Here is a 23,247-nt window from a genome sequence, read left to right as displayed (position 1 = left end):
TGATAGGGTACCATAGGAGTTCAACATTCATGAATCATAGCGTGGAGTTCGTATTCGTAGCTGTAAATATGGGTACAACAAAGCTATGCGAGTAGCGATAAAGGGGTGAAGTTTTAGTACAAGATAACATCTTGAAGAGCCCTAAAATTAAAGTACCCAGGTGTGTCGGCGATGATACGAGTGGTGGTTCCAATCCTCCGCCAAAGCTGTTTATCACCAGGCGAACAAAGAAGTTGAGCAACAAACGGCTCTTGCATCCTCCGAATCAATGCAGCGGCAGTGCTCTGAGTGACTAAGTCGGTGACGAACTCCTTGGATCTGCCGACCCAACCTTCCTTGTCCTGCTTCGGAAAGCCCACTGTTGTAGGCGGCTCCAGAGAATCAGGGTTATCAACAGTTGGGGCATCAGGAGCCTCAGCGACTGTGCTTCCCTGACGTTGAACAAGACTCGCTTCCCACATTCGCACGATCCGGTATTTCATAGCAAGGCTCTTTCCATATAAAAGAACTAGCTGGTGTGTGACGATAACCTCGAGCTCCGAGAGGCCCTCAGCTTTGACGAGATAGCTGAAGATTCCGGGCTTGTTTGTGTTTGGGATAAGGGTGACTACTTCGTGAACGAAAAAGGGCATACTCATTCTCCCATTCGCAATGAAACGTCCATGAGGCGGATTGCTCAAAACGTCCTTGACAAACTTGACAGCCGAAGAAGACAGGCCAGAAGACAAGCCACTGGTGATACGCTTCGAAGTTTTGAGCAACCTGAATTTCGATGAAGTGGAGTCCTGTTGAGCGTCATAAGACGAGGTCATAAAGCACCTCGGATGCGCAGCAAAGTAACTGTGAAGGGTCGATGACTCTCCCAACCAGTCAAAGAGTGAGAGGTCGTCGGTAAGTGCCATGATCTCCTTCTGAAGCCGCACGAAGGCGTGATGTTTCTCCCCGTACATTACAGGCATGTGGATGCCGAAAATACCTAGCAAGGGCGTTAGAAAAATTCATCAGCTATGTTGACGCTTACCCATGAGGCAATAGGCAATGTCTTCGATCTTCTTAGTTGCCCTAGTGCCCACCCAACTCAAACGCTTCTTGATATTGTCGATGCCGGGTTGGAATACCTTCAAAACGTCGATATCGATGCGAGTGATGTCGTGGAGAATGGTGAGAAGTTCAACTTTGTGATTCTTATCAGAATCGATGAGTGGCTGCCAATCCTGCTTGTAGAATTTAATAAATTGAGGTGCGAGGAGCTCCTGCAACGTCCAGCCTCTCTTGAACCACTGACTATCCTTCAACTGCGAAATATCAGAAACATCTGCAAGGTAAACGATAGTGATTGCCGACTCCTTGTACCAAGAAAACATAGAGATGATGGATTCTTGAAGCTCGGCGTTGTTCGTCTTATCGATACAACACGTATCGCTCCACGCCCATCGGTAGCCTTCTCTCTTCGAGGTAGTACAGAATTGTTGTAGCTTGCAGATTTCCCGTGGGGCATTCATCTCGTAGACGCTGCCCTTGATCTGCCAATACTGGGGTTCGTCCTGCGCGCTTGCCCACCTATGGGAAAGCATCGCATATCGAAAGAATTCGTTAACTTCGCACTGAAGCTTCGATGCGGAGGTGGACAGAAGATTCTCATAGAGTCGTTGGTACTCCTCCGACTCTTTGAAAATTCCCTCAAGGTCATTGCTAGTGTATAGGATGCCGCTATGGGTGTCTATCAAGCGAAGAGGTATGTTCGCTAATTTATCGTCGATTATGTTCTGAAAAGCCTCCCGTAGGTTCTTGAGGGTAACCTCAGGGTGTTCGACAGGGCTGTCGACTCTGTCGGCATCCTCTGCAGTACTAGCAAACTCTTGGCCAGGGATGTCTAAAGATGGGAACATGCCAGATTGCATTTCTGCCTCCTGTTGCGGGGATTCAGCCACTATGGACAGGGAATCTTGGCAAGGTAATTCGTCTTGCGTGTTTGTTTTGTCTTGCAAGTCTCTTGCCTCTTCTCCTTGAGCGTCTTCCGCGGCGGACGTCGAGTCATCCTCGATGCCGTATACGGAGGCTTCAAGTTCCTACATTCAAACATCAGCAAGGACACGTACACAAGCAGCAGGGATCACACCTGGGTAGTGCTACTATCAACAGCGGTTTGTGATATTGTCTTGCGAATGAAATTGAAACGACTGGGGAATAACTCAGAATTGCAATATCTATAGTTCGCGAAACGGACCTCGATTTTTTACCACTGGAAGCCACCGTCACTTGAGATGGGCTTGTACGCTAGAACCATGACACTCACGCTTTGTCGACGCCCATAGCAGATAGCACAAGGCAAATTTGTCACTGAAGAGAGGTGCGCCTGTCTAGTCACAGGGCATGATGAGATGCATTTATACATCGAGGGATAGCATCAGGGGAGCTCAAAGTTAAAGCTCAACGCCCATGCACCATGCCCAATGCCCAACCTCGTAACCGAAATGAATATACCTTCTAAGAATAAATAGAAATATTGAATAGGGAGTAAAGCCACTGATGCAGATAAACTAAACCTTGTGGCTCGAAGCATCCAAACCTTCCCCTACAGTGCGTTGTATTAAAAACTGCAGGGCATCATGTGGCACTCTAAGCGTCATAATTAAGGTTCGTTTGACTGTGTCCTTCTCGCTAACGCTTCCTACGACCGCATTATTAAATCACTCTCTGCACCGAAGTTTGAGCCCTGCCAGCTTCTTTCCACTTTCAGGTTTAAGGTTACTCCAATTCACCCGCGGCCGACTCGGTTTCTACTAGTACCCTGTTATCAGTCAGACCTTACTCGGTTCTTTCGAGTTTCTCCAAACCCTGCACAGACAAAGTCCGAACACCCTCACGTCATTCACAACGAAAAGACCCCAGGCTCTACTCGACATGTTCGCTTCAGCTTAATGCTGCGATTATTATTGAATGAATAGTAGTCTAACTGACAAAACACAAGCGGCGCCATGGCTGAAGGACAAGGTCGAAACTAACAAATTTGCAGTGCCAGCTCTATACCGACCCGCTATCTTTATTACTGAAGATATATGGCGCGCATGTCCAGCTACCACGAACGGCAACGAACAGGCCCACCGCAATGTTGACCGTGACGGCGTGAACTTGACACTACGACCGAGCAGCGCAGAGTATTGATGTTCATGTGTCATTGGGCATTGGCACTCGTGATCGTGATTCCACTCAGGTTTACTGTGCATCGAGAAGTATCACTCGTCAAGGTATGTATCTTCACTCGCACCATTCAATTTTTAACAACAATCTAGCTCTATCACAGCGCCGCCACGTCACGCAAAATCCAGTGGTACGACCTGGCGCAGACAATGGACACCAGGATGCACTGCAGCAACCAGCGCCCCGAAGAATCACACCAGTACCATCCTGCACACTTGCTAATGCCCTTCGCCCAGTACCGGAGCCATGTCTATGGCCGGGGCAGCATACTGTACACACTTATATCGCTGCGCTCCAAGTTGTGACTAGCGAGTTCGACGACTCGCTAGTTCCACTCCACCTCATCCATGTTCCCATCTCGCAGTTCAGTGCTCTTGATGGTGCACTTCGTGGGTGAGTGCTTAGATTATGTACAATATAATACAGCCTCGTTGTTTCAACCATGCTTGGGCGCCACTCGAACCTCAATCAACCCAACCTACAACAAGACATTCTGACCCATTTTACAGCCATGAGCCAGCCTCGCAAAGGGTTCTGCGTTTGGTTCAAACTAACGCATCTTTTTGCTTGTCCATATTACCTCCCCCTCCCTACAACAAAACATTCTAACCCATTTTACAGCCACGAGCAGGCTTCGCGTTTTCAAGGAGTCAACTTGAAAATAGTCGTTACTACACGCTGGGATACAAATGACACGACATCCGAAGACCAACTACCGTGTTAGTAATGAGAACGATACATATGGGAACGGTACGAAGTTGAGGGAAAGACATTAATGAGAGGAAGCCAATGACAACAGATGTCATGGAAGAGCCAGCATGCAAAAAGTGAGGACATTTAGACTTGTAAAAATGTGATGAAGAGACTCGGAAGATCGAACCGACAGGGTAAGGGAATTCGTAACATGCGGGGAGCAAGGATATCTTGAGGCCGTTATATAATAATCGCAGCATTAAGCTGAAGCGAACATGTCGAGCAGAGCCTGGGGTCTTTTCGTTGTGAATGATGTGAGGGTGTTCGGACTTTGTCTGTGCAGGGTTCGGAGAAACTCGAAAGAACCGAGTAAGATCCGGCTGATAACAGGGTACCATGGACTCCAATGACGATGGCTTGATACGCGATAAAGATTATGTCCCTCCTTCACCGAGCCACAACACGGGAGAGCACGGCGGTTGTTGCTAATTTTTAATTCCTTTGCGTACATGGTTCCATTACTCACCTGCTTGAGTAACTATCTCCTTTCAATGGTAAGTATGCGTGCTTGCGTGTAAAGGATCTAGTTTACCCGCGTCTATCTTAGACTAGTAGCAAGCGACACTGAAACTGGCGGTGGTACGGTTCAAGCTTCAAGCTTCAAGCAGGGTATCGTGATCTCCACGACACTTGAAAATTGCCTTTCGAAGAAACGAAGTTACAAAGGAGTCAAGGAGACCCAAGCTCGAAGTCCGGTCGATTTTGTGAAGTCTCTCACTAGGTCGTGGAGTTCTTCTCATAAATGGAGGTGCCTCGGCCCTCCTTGTTGTAAATGGTCCAGAATTATCCAAAGCTCATGTAAAGCTGAGGTTCCTTCTGCCCATTTGGCGTAAAGATCGGTGAGTGGTTGATGCATATCTTTGGACTGACGTGGATCAAATGCATAGTTGATTATAGTTACATAGTGTAAGCTAACATCCATGGGTACAAGTTACTGGTGGACAGCTGGACAAGTCGTTCCATTATTTTGTTTTTCCTTCACTGGCAACCACTTCTGCACTTCCATGGCCAGATCATATGCAGTTTTAGCGTCTTCCAAGAGGTTTTTGAGAAGCTGTCCTTTACCCGCCCCAAAATCCTCTTTCTCCTTGTCGGTCATCTCGAGTAAACTGTAGCAAGCATCTCGGCTGCCATCGCGCGTCTTCATGACTTCCAACACCTTTTTTCTCCATGTAATCCATACTGGCGTATCGTTCGGAATGAAGTTGCAGATGATTCTTTCTGGTTTGAAACCTAGGTCATCCCATTCCGATTCTACACAAACACCAGGAGGCTGGAGCATGAGGCATGCGAATACTGCGGCAGTCGTTCTCGTGCCAAGGCTGTACGTCAGCATATGGCGCTCCTCCAGACCCAGCTCTTCTAGGATCATTTTTTCCTGGATATACTCGTTGTCGATTGAGGACAAGTACAAGTTGTACACCCACGAAGCTGCGAAGGAGGACAGGAACATGATTTGGCCAAATAATGTGCCTTGGGGTATCAAGAGGAGTTGGCCGAGAAGTTGTATGACGAGCAGGAGCGAACACAATCCAATGGCAGTGTACTCGTCTGTGACGGGCTCTTCACCCGGCCTTCGAAACTCGGCATACTCGTTTCTGACGGGCTCTTCACTCGACTTTGAAGACGAAGCACTCTGGTTTGTAGGCGTGGCAACTTGCTTTTGAGGTGTGGCAACCTGCTTTGGACAAGAATTATTTTGACCTCTTTCTGCATCGCTATTGTGGTCCAACTTGGACCGTTTCATTCCGTCTCCAGGAACGGAACGTTTCCTCTTTTCCTTCCTGCTCCTCCACCTAACCCAGGGGTCATATTCAAGAATGAACTTGCCCCTCGTGATCGTGGCGACGTCTCCCTCTTTCCCGAGCAGGAGGACGATATCATCGCCGTCCATCAGCATTCCGTCTCCGGGCGGAGCCGTAGGTGCTGAATTCACGCCTTGCAGCTTTAAACGTGCCGACCCTATGACCAGGGAGGACATGCCGCTTGAGATAATTCCAAGAAGAATCATTGAAAAGCAGAACCAGTCGTTTGCCCATCCACAAAGTGCACATGTGGTGAAGCTAACGGCTATGGGTAGAATTGCAACGAGCGTGTGAAGCCCGCTACGAGGTGTGATGTCGCGAACCAGCTGCTCTTTAGGCGGCTTATCTTTCTTTTGAGGCGTGTTCTTGGGCGGTTCCCCCTCTTTAGCCGCCACCGGTTCAAAAACTTGTTGCGTCTTGATAATGGTCACTTTGTTCCGTTTTGTGACTCTTCCTTCCACCTGGTATCCTAACTCCTCCTTGCTCTTCTGCATTATCAAATACGCAAGATGGCCGGTGTACTCCAGGATGGATCCAGATCTAGAGGCGACATATTTTGGGCCCTGCTTGCCATCAAGCTCGAAGAATTTTGCGGGTTCTTCATCGGGCCCAGGGAAGAGCCCATCCCAGAAACGGGATTTTGCGAGCTTTCCAAACTTCTTGCCGACGTTCCAGCTGCCAGGGGAGTTGTACCATCCCAGGAACTTTCTGCCCTTGTAGTGATGGATAGTCTGTATAGCGGAGATGGCTTCATCGCCCCCGAAGAACCCTGCGACGCCAGATACGTTGAGAGAGAAATTGCCAGGATGGATTTCAAAAGGAGGTTCTGAGGGCATGTCACGTATGTTGCGGTTGGCGCGCTGAGTCCTGCTCTGTTAAGTAGCGTACCGGGAGGCATTCCGGAAGCGTGAGGGTTCCAGGCATTATGAACTCTGGGCGCCATGCTATCTAGGCGCCATCCCATCCGGTACATGTTCTTCCTGGGAAATGTCCTTCATCTGTGAAAAGTCGTGTTTCCTTATAGTCTGTGCTGATCTGGCAATACTACTTGATCCACTGATTTCATTGATTGGTCCCTATTTTAAAAGTAATCCACACGGGTATGTCGCTGTTAGCTGTTAGCCTGTTAAACTTATATGAGGCGCGCATTTGCATGAAGTTTAGCATAGCAATTTAACTTGTACTTACATGTATTGACTTCTGCCACACAACCTACTGCAAGTCCCGAAGAGGTGGTTCAAACAAGAGTCGGCGGCTGAGCGCCGTTACGATAGTATGTCCCTTCCTTTCGCAACTTCAGAAGGCAAGTTTTAAGCGCCATTCCGGTGCAATCGGCACCCCACGGAAGTCATCACTGCCACAAAACTCGTATTTAGTTGCTTGAACACAAAATTCTTAACATAGATCCTATCATTCTCTCTCTAACACAACTCATTACGAGGTTGAACGACCATGATTGAAGCTGAATTGAGTGAGATAAGTTGAAACTTGAAAGTGTCGAAAGCAGAAATGACATCTGCTGACTGATATGTGCCGTGACGGAGTTTCAATACTACAAGACTTGTGCTGGGTGTAGCGCTACGTAGCTGGATATTTTCATCAATTCTGCGCTAACGTCAACCCCAGCTCTCCACCGTGCACATGCAGCATGATAATCCATGTGACATGCTGTGACATTTGCGCGACTGCCGGCTTCTGTGGGGTGCCGATTGCACCGGAACGGACTGTATACTAGCATCTGCATCAACGGCTATTGTAATACATTGATTGAACCGTGTCATTAGTGATCCCTACCCAGTACCTGTGACAACCTTCTATGCCCTGCAGGGAACTGATCAGGCTCCTCTGACTCCGGAGCGCTTTGCATAATTTGGTTATCACTACGAACATGTAGACTAAGCACAACCCTCGACTCGTCTGAAATACCACTCCTTGCGCCACTGGCAATTGCAAATACTAAGGGTTTCAATCTCGATGCCTTTGGTGTTGCTGATTTTTTGGGCGGCTAGGAAGCTGTCACTCCTATGGGCACTGTATATCTGTCTCGCAGGGGCAGAGATGGCTGAAGTGGCTGGTGCAACTCTCCCGATAGACTCGGATAAGGAGTTCGGCAGGATATGCCTGTCAAGATGGCATTATGGAACAGTCCTTTCCTGAGCCTGACAATGATCCAGCCGTTGCATTCGGGCTGAACGTGAAGAAGTACTACTTGCATCGCGTCACGATCTCCTGACACAGCAGGCAGTGGGGATTTATTAAGCGCCAACTCTTCAAGTTCCTTCCACCCGAATCACTCCAGTCACACGAATATCTATTATCACCGTACCTGCAATGCCACGTTTGCTTATCACTTCTAGGCGCAAAACACGAGCCATCTGGTGATTTCGGTCCCTAGAAAATACAACAGAAACTATTTTGTGACGCTTTTAGGCTTCATCGCGAACTTCGAAGTCATGTGCAGTTATCTGGCTGCCCCCGAGCCGGGGCCCGGGATGGCTGCATTTATATGCTTCGTTCTTTGCGAAGACTTTGAGACCTTCCTAATAAGAGCCTGATGATACGACACTTCAATCACCAATTGATGTACTTGCCAGCGATTCACATGTTACGCCACCACACACGACACGAAAAGGTTCAACATATGAGATTGAAAGGGTAAAGCATAGTAGCTGTACATACGATATGTGCGATATCCTGAATATTAATTAACTCCATGATAATTGTGAAAACGTGATAGCAAAACCAGTTACCGAACGCACTGCGGAAAACATGAAAGCAATATGAAATGGAATAGAAATTACCGAAAATTATGATAGCAAAGAAAACTAAAAGGAGATGGTTAGTGAAGCAAAAGAAAAGCGAATTCCAAAGCAAACAGAACATAATTGGGGGGAAAAAACGTAAAAAGTTCAAGTCAGTGTTCACCGAACCTCATAAATTGACTCCATCCGGTCAGATGGTGGGCGAACCAATACCCTAGGGAGCGTTTCGTCTTTGCGAAGTATTCCGCGGGCCTTAATCGACTCTGTCCGACTAAGCGTCAGCGGCTTCAGATGCTTGTTCACAGAACTAGTACTGGGAGCAACATTCTCATCGTGCTCTTTCACCGACTTTGGCTTCTTCTTTCCAAGAACGAGCGGTCGTGTACCTGCGAACCTGTTACTGGCGACATCGCCAGTATTATCATGGTTTGAAACACGATCTTTAAGAAGGGAAAGAGTGCGAAGAGAATTCGAGCCCGACTTCATTGCGGGCTCTATGGCGTCCTTGCGCTGGTTGCTAGACTTGAGTGGTTTCACCACCCGGGAGGACCACTGTGCGAGTGTACGAGACGACATCTCATTAGTGATATTTCGTTCGGTGGGCGGCCGAACCTCTGGCTCTGTTGATGCTTGAGTGTGTTCTTCGGATGACTTAATATAGACAATACTTGAGCGTTTTGAAGTCGTTTGAGAGCGAGACATAGTGGCAGCTTGATGTTTTCGTGCAAAATGGTATTCTTTTTCGTGCAGTGGCGTGCTTTGCGCAGCAGGATCAAATTCGGTCATAGGGTCAAAGAGGGTGACCGTGGATGCAGCGGATGGCGGAGGAAGCATTGTTACGGTGTCAAGGGTAACGACGGAGTTACTTGCACTTTCCATGCCGTGAGGGACTTCAGGACGAAGACCAAGAGTGCGAGTAGACATCGTGGGGCCGAGGGAGGCGCCATTCTGGACAGGCTGCTCATCAACATTCATGGGGGGATGTGCAAGGTTTGGGACCAATTCATCCCCCCAGACCGTGTTACGCCTTCCATCGTTTACAGTGGCGTATCCACCAATCTTTGTGGCAAGTGCGCGGCTAATCTCGGATTTCAAAGCATTGGCTGTGTCCTTGCGAAGACCGAGACTGCGCAACCAACGTCAGAACATATCAATGTAGGAATCAGGGGCTAGCTTACCTAGGAAGACTGAAGTGATGTCTCTTGTGCGCAGATGCCTTCTTGGGCCTGACTTTGCCGTTGGAGGGTATCGAGTGCAGCGCGGTACTCTCCCAGTCTCCTTTGGCGAGCACACCAAAGTCATCATTATCCTTCTGGGTGTGGGAAGCTGGCAGGCGCTTCTTCTTTTTCACAGTGCTGCTGATCGGGGGGTCGAACTCGAACTCGAAATCCTTGATCTTCACATCACTTCCAACCCTCAAACCAGGTACAAGAAGGGGCAGAACACCAGCAGTGAGCACGTCGATCTCGTTAACATCGTCGTTGACGACTGCGCCGAAGCTATAACCAGACGAATACGACTTCCGGTGGATGAGAGTGCGCGTTGATTGTTGCTTGGCAAGACGAACATTAGGAGGTGTGGGAGGAAGAGGTTGAGACGGAGGTCGGCTGGGGCTGGGGCTGTAGTCTGTGCTGATTGCCTGACCGATGACTGAGGAAACAGAGCGGGAGCGGAGGTGCGAAGAACCAGAAACGACCGACTTGCTCTTCTCCATGCCAACACCAGTAGTTACAGTGAGAAAATCACCACCTTGCTTCTCCGGCGATGCTGTGACAACCACTGTAGTTGCAAGCGCTGAGTAATGCCTCTGGGCGACCATTATTCGCGAGGCGAATTCATCGCCTGAAATTCTCGACTGAACCGACTGCTTTCTGATTCTCCCGAACTCCGCAGAGTGGGGGGTGTTGGGGAACACAGAAGTATTGAATGATTCAGACTCGGTCTGCATTGGCAAAGGGGGGGTCATCTCTCCATCTTCCTTTTCATCATCAGGGGGGAGTACAGCTAGGCGCGGAACAGGGGTCATAAGACCAAGTGCCCTGCTAAGCTTACCCTTCCCGTTCACGGCGTCCCCTTGTGAGAGCCAGACATCTCCAGAGCGTCTCCCTTCGACAACTGTGACTGACCCAGACCGCTTGTACTCGCGGTTGCAGTCGGTGAGAGTGACAGCCGGAGATGGCGCCCGCATGCAGACTGAGGGAGGTTCCTCGTGAACCTCGAAAAGACCGGTCGGAATGGGGATGGGCGAGCGCATAATGATGTTCATGGCAAGGAGAGGCGAAGACAGCGTGACCGAGAGGGCAAGAAGAAGAGGCATGGCAGAAGATACGAAGCCGCTTCCAACGAAAGATAGGATATATGGCAGGGAGAGCGCCTGGTGACAAGATATTAAAGCCAATTTAACGTTAGACAAGGAGGACTTACCAAAGGAACCCAAATTGTCATCATCCAGCAGGCATACCGATAAATTGAGATGTCAACATCATTGCCATTATACGCCAGAGAAGCAAGGCCCCTTTCTGAATCACCCTGGTATCCGTATCCTCCAAGAACTCGAGCACTCGACAGAGCAGGAGTCAGGGGCCGATTGCATTGGGGAAGAAGCTCAGCGTTAAGATCAACAGCGCTGACGCCACCCTGATGGCTGGTGGGATAAGACCATGCAGAGTGCGAGATTTGAGACCCAGATGGGGAAGTCAGCCATGAGCTCTGCGAGCCAAGACGTGGCCGAGTCGGAGTGTCACGACGGAAAGGGTCAGGATCAGAGCTTAGTGCGTCGGTGCGTGATGAAGGGTGAGATGAAGGCAATGGCGGGACTGGCGGAATTAGTGCGTCACCGGTCGCAGGCGTAGGCGGATCAAACCAGTAAGACGATTTAGGCGCAAGGGAGGTTTTGGATGTCATGGCACAGTCGACGCGTAAGGAACCAGAACGGGGGTGCGTTTGATGAGTCGAGAAAGACCAGTTGGACACGGAATCTTGATGCGTACTGCCGGCATCAGAGGTGAGCCAGGAGCTACCTTCCCTGAGGACGTCAACATCCTCAGTCGCGAACGAGGGGCGGGGTTTGTCCTCAACTTCTTTGGCAGGTGGCCAGCTGTCTGTGGGATCATTGAGTGCAGCAAGATTGCGCCGGATCACCACGAGAGTGTACACGAGACTGCCAAACGAGGCACTGCTCAAGACGGCAACAGTAGTGGAATATGCCAGGATTCCAACGAAGAAGCTTGGGACACCTGCCCCCGAGATAACGCCAGAGAGTACAGTGGATGTGAGCCCCAGGAGCAGGGTGGGTGCCCACAGCATCCAGTGTCTGTATCCGAAGGACACCGACCGCCCCATACGAATGTGGATCAACGTGAGTGCGGACACGACAAAAAGACAAGTCTGCCTGATTGTCAAGGCAAACCACAACCTTGCTGAGGATGCAGCGTCACGGGCCTCGCCATATGCTGCAGGGCCACCATAGTATTCACTAAATGCCTGCCAAATGAAGACACATAGAGCTAGGGTATCGAGGGAAGCCAACCATAGGTGACTCTTGTCGGCTGAAGAAAGAGAACGAAAATTATAATCAGGCAATCCAAACTCGGACTAAAAAAAGATTAGCTATTTGAGGCTCATGGGAAGATTAAATACACACGGGAGCGACTCGTCTGCTTAAAGGATGAGGCGGAAGAATTGGAATTACTATGCGAAAAATGACGAAAGCTGATGATATAAACGAGACGAAAGACAGAATAAGCGTTGGAATAAAAGGAATCATGGCGAACGTTGAGATCGTTGAGAGCGTTGATAAATTCTTGAATGGATCTCGGATTTGACTTTATGAGAGAACGTTGGATGCGTGAATGCGTGAACGGCGTAAGGCCTTCGTGACAAAAAGCCGCTATTGAAAAAAGCGCCCGCCTTAAGGAAGTGCAATGAAAAGTTTAAATGTCTGAACAACTCGGAAATCGAACATGAACCAAATAATGCTGGACCCATAATAACAAATAGTACATACTTGTCAACAACGCGTTACCCACGTGACTTTTGATTTTTGAATCAGATCCTGGCCGGAGGAATAAGTGACAGTTGCCAATGGAAGAAGATTAATTTACCGATTCATATACAACTGCACCGACAGTCGGAACACCATAGGTCGTTAATATTGATAATGCCTTTCAACCAACCAAATTTCGACCTAGTAGTTGGAATGGTTTTGGCAAAGGCTTTAGAAATCAACAGAAACAAACAACGCGCGCTCATCTTCGATTCCACCTTTCGAGCTGGCTACGGATTATGCCTACCATCACTGACCTCCCAGATGAGCTTTTGGATGAAATAGCGCATCTCTTACCAAAGAGGACCCTATCCTCCTTATGTACCGTTTCAAATCGCTTTCAATCCCGTGCAACGCGATGGCTCTACCGGTGTCTGGCCCTGGCGGGCAATGGTGACACGATAAAAATCTGCAAGGTCCTCATTTCAAACAAACTTGCTGCTATCTCCGTTCGCAAAGTTCTCCTGTGGCCAGGTTTAGCATTCTCTCGCCCAAGTCTCACAGGAGGGTAAGTACTTGCCCTTCGTCATCTGCATACGTGTAACCACGCTCGTTCGATTCAACAGACCCTTTTATCTCTATCTGTCCGCCTTTTACAAGTTGCTGTCCCGTGCCTTGGCTTGTGCGGTAAATGTGGAAAATATCCGGTTAATGTTTCCTTACTGTGGAGCATCTCTGGCATTAGATGCCTGCGCGTTCCCAAACCTTCATTCCTTTGCCACCACAATGGAACCCCATACTCTTGCCTCGTTCGTCAGGAGACACCCACAGCTTCAGGAGCTGCATATATCTCCGAGTGACCTGAGATCCATCTCATTGTCAGAATTCAATGGAATATCACTTTCCTCGCTGAATTCGGTCTGCCTTCCTCAACCTTTGCTGTTTATAATTTCTCCGGATGCACCTCTACAATCTGTTTTGTCTCCAGAGATTGAGGATGACAACGAAGAGATCCCGGATTTTATCAGGCACCTTTCTCGATATTGCACAACGCTCGCTGAGCTTCATTTGTGCCGTCCTCACTGGAATGCCGAAGTTTTAATGCATGTCGCGACTTTGCTGCCGAAGATCAAAAGCTTCACATTCACTAGGATGATACCTGGTTTACACCACTATTCCAATGCAGCTGTAAGTTGTCGCTGCGCTCCGAAAGCTCACGACGTTTATGGGTGCAGTTTCTCGAAGCATGCGAAACAGCACTTCCTTTTTTCAGCTCCCTCGGTCAATTGCGTATCGAAGTTGCACGCAGTCGAGAACTATCGGGCTTTACTTTTGCGTCTGACTACAGATCCGACTTCAAGATGGTTCAAATATGGGGCAACATATGCCCGACCCTCAGTGTTTGTGCCTTTCCATGTACGTACGCCTAACGCTCAAGTATGTTAATGATGGGGAAGCGACTAAACGACCCATAGCCGGAACCGCGTGGCATCGTATTGAGGACAATGTATGGATGCCGGACTTGCACCACAAGGCTGCAATTCGGTGGTTCTTTGAGGCCGCCTCCACAGATCAGTTTCCGATCCATGTCATGGGGTCTTTACAGCAGTTCTGCGATTCCATGGGGCAAGTTGACACCTTGGGACTACTCAAATTTCGGTCGCCGTCAGCCATGGAATCAATTGGCCTTTATCCCCAGACAGAGGAGGACGAATCGGAATTCTATTCAAGTGATTCGGATGAGAACGATGTCGAGATCGAGGAATAAGATCAAGTGATATAGGTGACGGGCAACCGGGTCTGGTTGAAGAAATCGTGTCGTTGAAAAGGGCCTGATGGTATGTGTCTTGCTGTACACTACGAATATTTATGCATCGATGTCAACACACCACTGTGCGATCGTGATATCATCCCTACACTACTACTACTGAACTGCACAAAGACTGAGATCATGGGTATTTACGGATCCATGTAATAAAAGGGTAGACACCATCTGCAGGTCCAGAATTTATCATAACGCGTAATTCTGAGCTGTGTCCGCCAAATCTGTGAGTAGTTTGACCTCATCCAGCATCTTCCCCAGCCCGTGCCCCGGCCGCCTCGCGAGCAGCATGCTCTGCCTGCTCAGCTTGCTCTTTCTCTCGACATTGCCGTTCGGCTTCTTCGTGAGCAGCTTGCGCTCTCCTAGCTGCCTCTGCTTGTTCAGCCTCATATTGTTGTCGCAGTTCTTCTGCCAAGCGCATGGTTGCCTGGTGGGCTGCTATGGCAGCCCTTGCCTGGCATTCTTCCTGGTGTGTACCCTCGCATGCAGCCCTTTGATAAGCAGCTTCAGCTCTGGCGATCGCCTCAGCTTCAGCTTGCTCTTGTGTACTTGCTGCCCAGTCTGGCCGCCCGCCGTGGCTTGAATGTCCTGCACCCATGAGTCTTACAAAGAATTGTATATGACGACGTTAGTTGCTCGTTGGTACTAACAGGACGTCAGCGGAGATGACTTTAGCATAGTACATTACTCACCTGAATCGATTGACGATGTAAGGTCTCTACGGGAGTGCCCACTGCCTAGAGTCTGGGCAGGCCCAGGGTGGCTCAAATATTAATACACACCGCCTTGTTTTAGCAGCCTCGAGGTTCCCCCGAGGGACACTGGCTGAACAACCGTACCATTAAGGTGCCGTAATAAAAGTACTGCAAGTCTCAAGAGGCGCCAAATACCACTGTCTCTGACTCTCTCGTTGTTGGCATTAATTCAAGCTTCAAGCTTCATCAAAGTCCCATCACATGAGTTTTATAAAAGGGCCGGAGACCACCGAGCGCGAGAAGCTAGCTGTTCGAATTAGATATCAAAGTAGCCTCTCTAGTCATCATTCTGGCTTATACTCTATGTAAAGTTCGTAGCATGATCACATCAGATTAGACGCGTGAAGAGCTAGTGACTCCCGGCATCCCAGGTCTGAGATGCCACTTCAGGTGCAGGGCCCAGCGCATCGGACGTATGGTCCGCCGCATAATCCAGTTATTTAGGGTGCCAATGTGGCCGGCCAGTGCGGGCCATGTCACAAGGATGACTATGGCGACCCAAATGGGATATGCAATCGAGACAGTGATAACGTCAGAAGTGCGGAAAATCACAATAGACAACGATGCAGCAAAGAATATTACACTGTCAAAGAATGAGCTACTACTCCATGACATTTGACCAGCAACGCACCCCCAAATCAAGAATGCAAACGGCAGACTCAGCATCAGGGCAAGGCGCTCGATAGAACTTTTCATTCCAAACATGAATGACGCCTGGTGGACGTAAACAATAAAAGTAAAGCAGCTGGAGGCAGACTTACCACGCGTTCAGCGGGGTATCGCCGGCCGTCATTAAGTTGTCTAGCGAAGACTAGTGTGACCACAAACGAGCCCATGGCACACAAAGTGGACAGGTATGATACAAGGATTGCGGACGTTTGAGTCTGGACGAATGGGATCGCGAGAAAGCTGATGTCGACAGCAAGTAACACAGTAGACTGGCATGGATATTGGTCACTTCAACAATATAAAGCAAGGTACAACTCACGAATATTGCGTATCCATTCCATTCGCTGCTGAGCCTATCGGTAAAATTCCTATACCGCCCCAATTGGATAATCTTTTTATCGACCAATATCCAGTGAAGGACCTTTCTATGAGCATTGGGGGATCCAAACATAACGAGATTCATGACTCGAGAAAGGATGGTGTCTGAGCGCTTGTCGGAATATTCGTATATCAGTTTGTTTGTGTTACATCGGGCACTTGGTTGTCCACAAAAGTTTAGAAAGTTGACGATGCCTAGCAACCTATCAGGAAACAGGGTGCGCTAACTACTGACGCGGGCTCACAGAATCGTTCCATACATCGAGCTTAAATCAGCGAACATGTCAGAAACAATGAACTGGCATTTCATTCTCAGACCTACCGACGATGCGAACGGAATGTTCATTCTCCTTGTTGAGGCTGCCTGAAAAAATATCAACAACGCTACCCCAAAAATTGTGAATGATTCACTCATTAGCGGATCTATAAGGCCGAGCATGCTTTCAACCTGGTCCGAAGCAAAAGGTGATAGAGATGCGCCAAGATCAATGTATTCTATTGCGAGTCATTCTGATACTGCTTGGAATTCTTACTGGTCTGCACTCGCCTGTTTGTGCGTGTATAAGGAGTTCTTTGAGTCTGACAACGATATCTTCCGGAAGACAGCGTTTGTTTGGAAACAGATTTATATGTCCCCTGTCGGCATCATGATGTGAAAATCAGGAAAGTTCAAGATGGGCTACAACAAAGTGTCAGCGCATACACTCGGAAAAGTGAGAAAATGCGCACTTCGGAGGCGTACGAACCAGTATTCGCTTTCTAGTGCATACTCTGAGAGAGACGCAATGAAAGGAGCTTCAATGGAAAATGTTCTACGGAAAGAACTCACTGACGTGGCTTTTGCGTTCTACACCTCGAACATCAAGCATGAGGTGAATCGATTTGTGGGCTTCGAACCAGAAAATGACTCGTCTGTCGTGATCAACAAAATAGTAGCCGATGGTGTTGCTATCCCCCAACATGAGCTCCAACGCTAACTCGACGGACGGAAGCAAGGCGATGTCTGCATTCCACGCTTCTTTGTATGCCTTCTCAGCAGCCTTGGACATTTTGGCCGCAGTTTCAGGGTCTCGAACATCAACGTCAGTGAAAACTCTCTGGGCAATATGAGTAAAGCCATGCAGGAGAAGCGGCAGACACACTTTATATGGCTGATAGAAAAACAAAGCCCCTGACGGGTGGGTGAGCGGCTCCCATCCTGCTACTGGAGCAAGCTCCCTATGAGCCCATTTCAATCTCGCCGCTGGCTCTCTCAACAAAATGCTTACTCTGAACAGTCCAAAGGACCTTTCGCGACCTCAAACACTACATAATCATTTCGACTGTAAGAAAGGATCGTTACGAGAACGCGCTCTTTAAACACAATTTGCGTACATCTTTGCTTCCCTGTCGTTTCGCCTGATCTGGCTGGGTGTAATGGGGGTTAAAGTGATGCCAGGGGACTGCCCTGGAACCGGAGACTGTGGTGGAGTGGTGTAGATGCTGGGCTCAGACCCGGAGCTTGGCATCAATGGTGAACATGAGTTCCGGGGGGACTGGGCATTGAAAGCTACGGGATGCAACCCTTCGTCAAGCCCCGGGGTTTGAATCTGAACGTTGGTTCCAGGTCGGCACCCTTCGTCATGTAGAGGTGCTTGAAGTAGCGGTACAGCGAGGGTCACAGAAGTTGTCAACTTGTCTTGTTCAGTTTGCCGAGAGCTCAACGCTAGTAAACCCCGCTCTCGACAAAGTCTATCTGCTCTACTAATGGCGGCTTGCCACCAGCGTCGAATCAGCCGCAGAAGGTCAGAAAGGACACTTATGTATGAGCGAGATGCAGCCGCCCTGATAATGAGCCCCAACCAGGAAATGAACTTGAACATGCTGCGGCGGATGTATTGTTTAGGCATGCTCATCAACGATTCGAGGTATTGAAGTTGAGGCGAGTCCAGACTCCAGAACGTCTACTAGCAGGCGAAAGAGTAGTAGAACAATAGTTTTGCGGGCCGTGCACAGTGCCAATAACAACGTTCGATTTCTAATATGGACGTTTCAGCCTTCAGGCCAGCCGCAGGAGCCTGCAGGCTGCCTCGTGGTTCAATTTTACGGTGCTGGTCCACAAGGTCTGCTCCGTCAGTCCACCATGTCTATTCTCCTAGACCAGCATAGACCAGGTTTGAGTAATCTGCCGTGTAACAGTTGGAACACGAAGTGACATTATAGTAGGCGCCATGAATCATGATGCAGGAACGCGGTGTGGAAGTAACCGGCTTGGCCGCCCAGTCAGGAAATTGGCCAGTCCGACGGTGGCACTGTCGCAGTGTTGACAAGGTCTGTATCGAGAGTTTCCGACCAGTATGCACCAGCCACCGATTGAGGGTCGAGATCAAGGAAAGAGATATAAGTAGTAGGTGTCGGCAACCGAGTCCAATACCGTGAATATGATTATCACGTAGTTGAAGAAAATCGTGCTATTGAAATATAGTACATGAACGGTATCTACTACAGGTCGTCCCTACGACTGAAGTCACTGAACTGCACAAATACTGAGAGCATGTATATTTACAGATTCATGCGACAAAAGTAGAAAAGCATCTGCGGCTCCAAACCAAGCCCAAACCATTGTCATACACCCTACGCGGATCTGTGAGCCGTGCCCGCCAAATCTGTGAGCAGTTTGACCTCATCCAGTATCTTCTTCGGTGCCTTGCCAACGACAGTTGTTTGTAGAGAAACGTTCGACACGAGATAGACCGGTTGATCAGGCAAGTTCGCCTCTTGGAGGTTAGTCCTGATGCTACGGATGGTTTCTGCCACGTATTGGTCGCGCGCCCGCGCAAAGTAACTAGCCTTGTTTCCACCTTCATCGTCACTGTTATAGCCTATATCTTTCATTAGGTTCCTGATGTGCTGATCCGCTTTAGAGCGGACGATGAACGCGGGAATGCCAAAGCGCCTAGCGTTGGAAAGGATAGCGACATCAGTGGCAGTGAAGCGATTGTTGACCACAACGATGATGCAGTCGAAGACGAAGAGTCCTTGATCATTGAAGTATTTCCAATCGGGGACCTTTAATGTACCCGCTCCGGGAACATCGTACCAGACGAAGCGGCTGGATGGATTTGGATCAGGGTATCTGGCCACCACGAGAGTAGTCTCGTTCACGCCGACCGCGGCGGCATCAAGATCCATATTGTGCTTGCCCCGGAACGCGTTAACCAGCGACGACTTGCCGCTACCAGCTATACCGCTGACGGCAACATGGAAGAAACCTCCGGTATGCTGTATCTTAGCTCTGAAAGCAGAATATTCTTCAGGGGTAGGCACGACCACAGGTCGGGTGCCATCTCGCAATTGTCTCTCGGCTTCCTCTCTCGCAGCTTGAGCTTGTCTGGCTTCTTCAGCAGCCCTTTGTGCGGCGCGCTCAGCTGCTTCCCTCTCGGCTTGGAGTCTTCTGTTTTCCTCTTCCCTAGCTCTCTGTTGCCGTTCCCGTTCTTGCTGGGCAGCGACGGCAGCTTGCCTAGCAGCTTCTTCAGCAGCTTGCTGTCTGCGCCTCTCTTCTTCAGCTTCTCGCGCCAGTCGTTCGGCACGTTGTCTTTCTTCGCGAGCCCGTGCTTCTGCAGCCTCGCGGGCAGCACGTGCCGCCTGCTCGGCTTGCTCTCTCTCGCGGCGCTGTCGTTCAGCCTCTTCGCGAGCAGCTTGCGCTCTCCTGGCTGCCTCTGCTTGTTCCGCTTCAAAGCGCCGTCGTGCTTGTTCCGCCTCGCGCATGAGCCGTTCGACCTCAGCACGGGCTGCCTGAGCGGCACGTTCTGCTTCTTGACGAGCAGCTTCAGCTGCGGCGCGAGCGCGAGCGCGAGCTTCAGCTTCTTGTTGTGCACGAATTGCTCCCCAGTCTGGCTCCCTGTGATGTGACTGTCCTCCACCCATGACTAGAATTTCGACAGTTGTAGATGAAGATTTCGTCGGTTGGTCGGTGGCACTAGCAGGATGTCAGCAAACATGGATTTTGGCATAGTTCATTCAATCACCGACCTGAATCGGTTGACGATGTAGGTCTCTATGAGAGTGCCGTTTGAGAATCTGGGGAGTCTGAGGATGTCTCGGCTGACTCAAATACCTCCTACGACCAGCAGCCTCGAGGGACCATCAAGGGTAACAGTGGCAGTACAGTGATTGAACCGAGTACGAACCAGTGCACAAGCCTTGTCATATTACCTGAAAACGTCTGACGATGATCATGAGAGTAACTTCTTTCGAAGCACACAGCGTCTCCTATTAACTACCGCGAACACGGTAGTCCGGCGTGTAAGGCACGTCTATGGATAGGAGAATGTAGCTACCAAGTAATGATAGAGCTTCATCACAGGTTCACCAGAACAACTTTGTCCTCCAGCACTGCGCCGGCAATTGCCGTCATAATGTTATCACGAGTAATATTAGCCTATTGTCATATCATACATGTCCTCCGAGTCAGCTTGGTGCAATGTCATGATCTATCAAACAGCTTCAAGCTAGAATCCATCATCCCAAAAAAAATCAATTGCACGAGCGTAGATCGTCATCAGTGGAATATCGCAGTCGACCGAGACGAGCTTCTTGCGATAGTCCCTAAGCGCTTTCGTCTCAATATAGTTAAACCACTAGACCCAACCGTCTGGACCACACACGAGCCCGCAATCGTCCTCGTTGCTAGAGCGCATGGAGTTACCATCTGAAGAAAGAAGTTTGCTCAGTCGAATGGACTTGAATGAAGAAGGGGTATTGGGCATGCGTATCAATGATAGCTCGTCAAATCCTGTGAAAAGCTGGAACACGAGAAATTCTGGGTCTCTACAGCATACAAACACACCACCAGATCCTGGTCAAAATTCGCCTTCGGTATGTTGCTGGCAAAAAGTTCGGTCACGATACTTACGTTATGCCAACCAATTGAACTTAGTATACGAGACTGCGACCAACAAGGATTACCCTTAACTTTCCGTCTCAGACTCCCCCCGCGCAAAAGTCCAGCAGCGCATTGTTACCATCTGCATTCGAATCTGGGGTGATTAGTCTGTTAACCACAGGTTTTGACATGCTACGCGAACCTCTACCGGAGTCAACAACTGCACACAATGGTGGATTCGCATCCATTGTAGAGAGGTGCAGGCAACATCTAGCACCTGTTCTTCTTATGTCTGCCAAATCTCAAGATTCTTCGACAACTCTCGACATCACAGCGTGTGCAGCCATGCTTACCGATGATCGTTGCCGCGTGTTTCTGCAACAAGCTAGAGATATGAAACTTCAAATGGATGCCCTTGCCCCGCACCCACCGGACAACCCCCTAGTCGTCGCAGTTGATGCAACCATCAACAAGGAGGACTTAAAACGCAGCATGGATAGACATGGTGAATCCACTCGGACTGCACGTGTTGGGCTAGATTCCGGGTCACGGAAGGATAGCGAAGCTACATTGGTAGATTTGCCAATTGACCTCGAGGCCTTCTCACCCGTCGAGAATTCCAGACAGAGCTTTGTCAAGGACATCACACTCCCAGTCAAACAGATCATGGAATATGATGGAGCTCTGTCCCCGCACGACCCAAACCCGGCAAATGTTCAAATGTTGACTCCTGCCTCTGTTCCACATCAGATGGCTCCATTGTCGTCGATTCCTGTGGAAGACATCGAAATGACGACATCTTTAGCACGTCACTCAGCAAACTCAGGATTGTCTCCTGCAGATCCTCAGAACATAGCAACAAGCTCTTCTGCCGACTCCTATCCGTTGTTACTGAAAACTCCAACCCTCTCTATACCCGGAACCTGGTTCGGGCGTCAGGGTCTTACTCGACCAGGCATACTTAACATTGATTTTGCGGTGGGAAATGGCATTATTCCCGCAGCTTCGTCAAGTAGGTACGCAAGACTCCACGGTTTTAACTTAGGCGGCTTCCTTACGAGAGATCCTAGCTCCCCCAATGCCCCATTTACCGTGCAACTTTCTTGTTTCCGCAGGGATCCTCGTCATGAGCTTCAGGAAGGTGATAACTTGGATACCACTCTTGACAAAATCAGGAGTGTGGGAGAAGATTGGCCTACCAAAGGCACCCTCGTGGTACAATTGAACATTGAAAGCCCCAATGGGCGGTCCTGGCTTCCCTACGAATTGGTATGCAGCTATTTGTGGGTGCTACTCTAGAAAATAAATAACTTAGCGTCTGCTACAGGAAAAGGGGGCACTGAATGTGACCCCGTCTATCACGCAAGGTAGCAACACGTTACGTCTAATACACCTCAGTGATCTATCCGACTTTACCTTCGTTCTGTACGCCCTCTCGCCAGAGCTTCCAAAGAGGGCGGAGCCCTTGAGGGGACGATGCTGGGCATCCAAAATTACCCAGCCAGACTCAGAGATACCATTTGACACAACAAATATCATTCAGCAGTATGCAAACATACCAGTTATTGTATCATAATAGTTACCTTCGTACCTTCAGGTCAGCGTCAGTTTAATCTACGTTGTTTACCTCTTGCATTGTAAAGTCACGCACGACATGATATCTTGGCATCAATAGCAACTTTCCTTAATAAACATGACAATAGGCTAATAGCATCTGAAGCGCTCGCTTTGGTATCAGAAGGTGGGTATATACTACGTCACCGCTAAGTTTATCAAAACGGTCGCCTCGAGGCGCGTTACGTTGACCTCGGTAACCGAAAGTGCCTGCCTGCCTTTCCCCACACGTTTCTTTCCCTCATCATCCTTGTACTTTTGGAAAACATCCGTCAACCCTTCATTCACTTCTTTACGACCTCACGACTTCACTACGGCATACTCACTCGCACTAAGCCATCTCCACCATATCATGTCCGGTGGAGACCCAACCCACGCCACACTAGAGCCTCCTGATGTCAATAGCACAGAAACTGAGCGACAAAAAGGTAGAAATCTCAAGAAGGATGAACGGGGGTATGCACAAGTGTACCTCGCTCGAGCACGGATTGAGGGGATTGAGAAGTGGAGAGCGGCCGTGGACGCAGCGCTGCGGGCAGCCGAGGAAGAACGCACGCGGTTTGAGGAAACGAATAGGAAACGACGAAGAATCGAGCAAGATGCGTGGGGAACTCTTGAAGAGACCCAAAACAAGGAAAT

General features: G+C 49.3%; 8 protein-coding genes across 8 annotated transcripts; 3 read left to right on the top strand and 5 right to left on the bottom strand.

The window, feature by feature from the left end:
- The first annotated feature begins 2,851 nt into the window (after nt 1–2,851).
- Nucleotides 2,852–3,383, top strand: DFJ58DRAFT_362411 (uncharacterized protein). The gene is made up of 2 exons (XM_041380023.1): nt 2,852–3,248; nt 3,294–3,383. The coding sequence occupies exon 1, from the start codon at nt 2,941–2,943 to the stop codon at nt 3,163–3,165; it is 225 nt and encodes a 74-aa protein (XP_041249851.1). The 5' UTR covers nt 2,852–2,940; the 3' UTR covers nt 3,166–3,248; nt 3,294–3,383.
- Nucleotides 3,384–4,885: 1,502 nt separating this feature from the next.
- Nucleotides 4,886–6,595, bottom strand: DFJ58DRAFT_651468 (uncharacterized protein; the record flags this gene model as incomplete). Its single annotated transcript, XM_041381620.1, has 4 exons — nt 4,886–5,187; nt 5,221–5,552; nt 5,751–6,109; nt 6,155–6,595. The coding sequence occupies 4 exons, from the start codon at nt 6,593–6,595 to the stop codon at nt 4,886–4,888; spliced, it is 1,434 nt and encodes a 477-aa protein (XP_041249850.1).
- A 1,791-nt stretch (nt 6,596–8,386) lies between these two features.
- On the bottom strand, nt 8,387–12,459 carry DFJ58DRAFT_903553 (uncharacterized protein). Its single transcript, XM_041394869.1, has 4 exons — nt 12,165–12,459; nt 10,946–12,115; nt 9,700–10,895; nt 8,387–9,647 (listed from the first exon to the last, which is right to left on the bottom strand). The coding sequence occupies exons 1-4, from the start codon at nt 12,285–12,287 to the stop codon at nt 8,681–8,683; spliced, it is 3,456 nt and encodes a 1,151-aa protein (XP_041249849.1). The 5' UTR covers nt 12,288–12,459; the 3' UTR covers nt 8,387–8,680.
- Nucleotides 12,460–12,632: 173 nt separating this feature from the next.
- Nucleotides 12,633–14,422, top strand: DFJ58DRAFT_362380 (uncharacterized protein). The gene is made up of 4 exons (XM_041380022.1): nt 12,633–13,074; nt 13,133–13,694; nt 13,742–13,922; nt 13,982–14,422. Exons 1-4 carry the CDS (start codon nt 12,806–12,808, stop codon nt 14,272–14,274), a joined length of 1,305 nt encoding a protein of 434 aa, XP_041249848.1. The 5' UTR covers nt 12,633–12,805; the 3' UTR covers nt 14,275–14,422.
- Nucleotides 14,423–14,569: 147 nt separating this feature from the next.
- DFJ58DRAFT_836523 (uncharacterized protein) lies at nt 14,570–14,926 on the bottom strand (the record flags this gene model as incomplete). The annotated part of the gene is made up of 1 exon (XM_041392301.1): nt 14,570–14,926. One exon carries the CDS (start codon nt 14,924–14,926, stop codon nt 14,570–14,572), a length of 357 nt encoding a protein of 118 aa, XP_041249847.1.
- Nucleotides 14,927–15,302: 376 nt separating this feature from the next.
- On the bottom strand, nt 15,303–18,493 carry DFJ58DRAFT_910330 (uncharacterized protein). The gene is made up of 13 exons (XM_041395178.1): nt 17,505–18,493; nt 17,399–17,452; nt 17,273–17,348; nt 16,960–17,227; nt 16,877–16,901; nt 16,678–16,766; nt 16,542–16,625; nt 16,453–16,494; nt 16,376–16,396; nt 16,072–16,325; nt 15,845–16,021; nt 15,715–15,797; nt 15,303–15,666 (listed from the first exon to the last, which is right to left on the bottom strand). Exons 1-13 carry the CDS (start codon nt 18,023–18,025, stop codon nt 15,417–15,419), a joined length of 1,944 nt encoding a protein of 647 aa, XP_041249846.1. The 5' UTR covers nt 18,026–18,493; the 3' UTR covers nt 15,303–15,416.
- A 72-nt stretch (nt 18,494–18,565) lies between these two features.
- On the bottom strand, nt 18,566–20,501 carry DFJ58DRAFT_758855 (interferon-inducible GTPase-domain-containing protein). Its single transcript, XM_041388317.1, has 2 exons — nt 20,142–20,501; nt 18,566–20,088 (listed from the first exon to the last, which is right to left on the bottom strand). Exon 2 carries the CDS (start codon nt 20,034–20,036, stop codon nt 18,744–18,746), a length of 1,293 nt encoding a protein of 430 aa, XP_041249845.1. The 5' UTR covers nt 20,037–20,088; nt 20,142–20,501; the 3' UTR covers nt 18,566–18,743.
- Nucleotides 20,502–20,572: 71 nt separating this feature from the next.
- On the top strand, nt 20,573–22,679 carry DFJ58DRAFT_758854 (uncharacterized protein). The gene is made up of 4 exons (XM_041388316.1): nt 20,573–20,987; nt 21,049–22,010; nt 22,065–22,263; nt 22,322–22,679. The coding sequence occupies exons 1-4, from the start codon at nt 20,808–20,810 to the stop codon at nt 22,568–22,570; spliced, it is 1,590 nt and encodes a 529-aa protein (XP_041249844.1). The 5' UTR covers nt 20,573–20,807; the 3' UTR covers nt 22,571–22,679.
- Nucleotides 22,680–23,247: the final 568 nt, after the last annotated feature.

Source organism: Suillus subalutaceus, assembly GCF_016647625.1.
Source record: "Suillus subalutaceus strain FC151 chromosome Unknown DFJ58scaffold_5, whole genome shotgun sequence".
Lineage (NCBI taxonomy): Eukaryota > Fungi > Basidiomycota > Agaricomycetes > Boletales > Suillaceae > Suillus > Suillus subalutaceus.
This window is presented reverse-complemented; position numbering and strand designations above follow the sequence as displayed.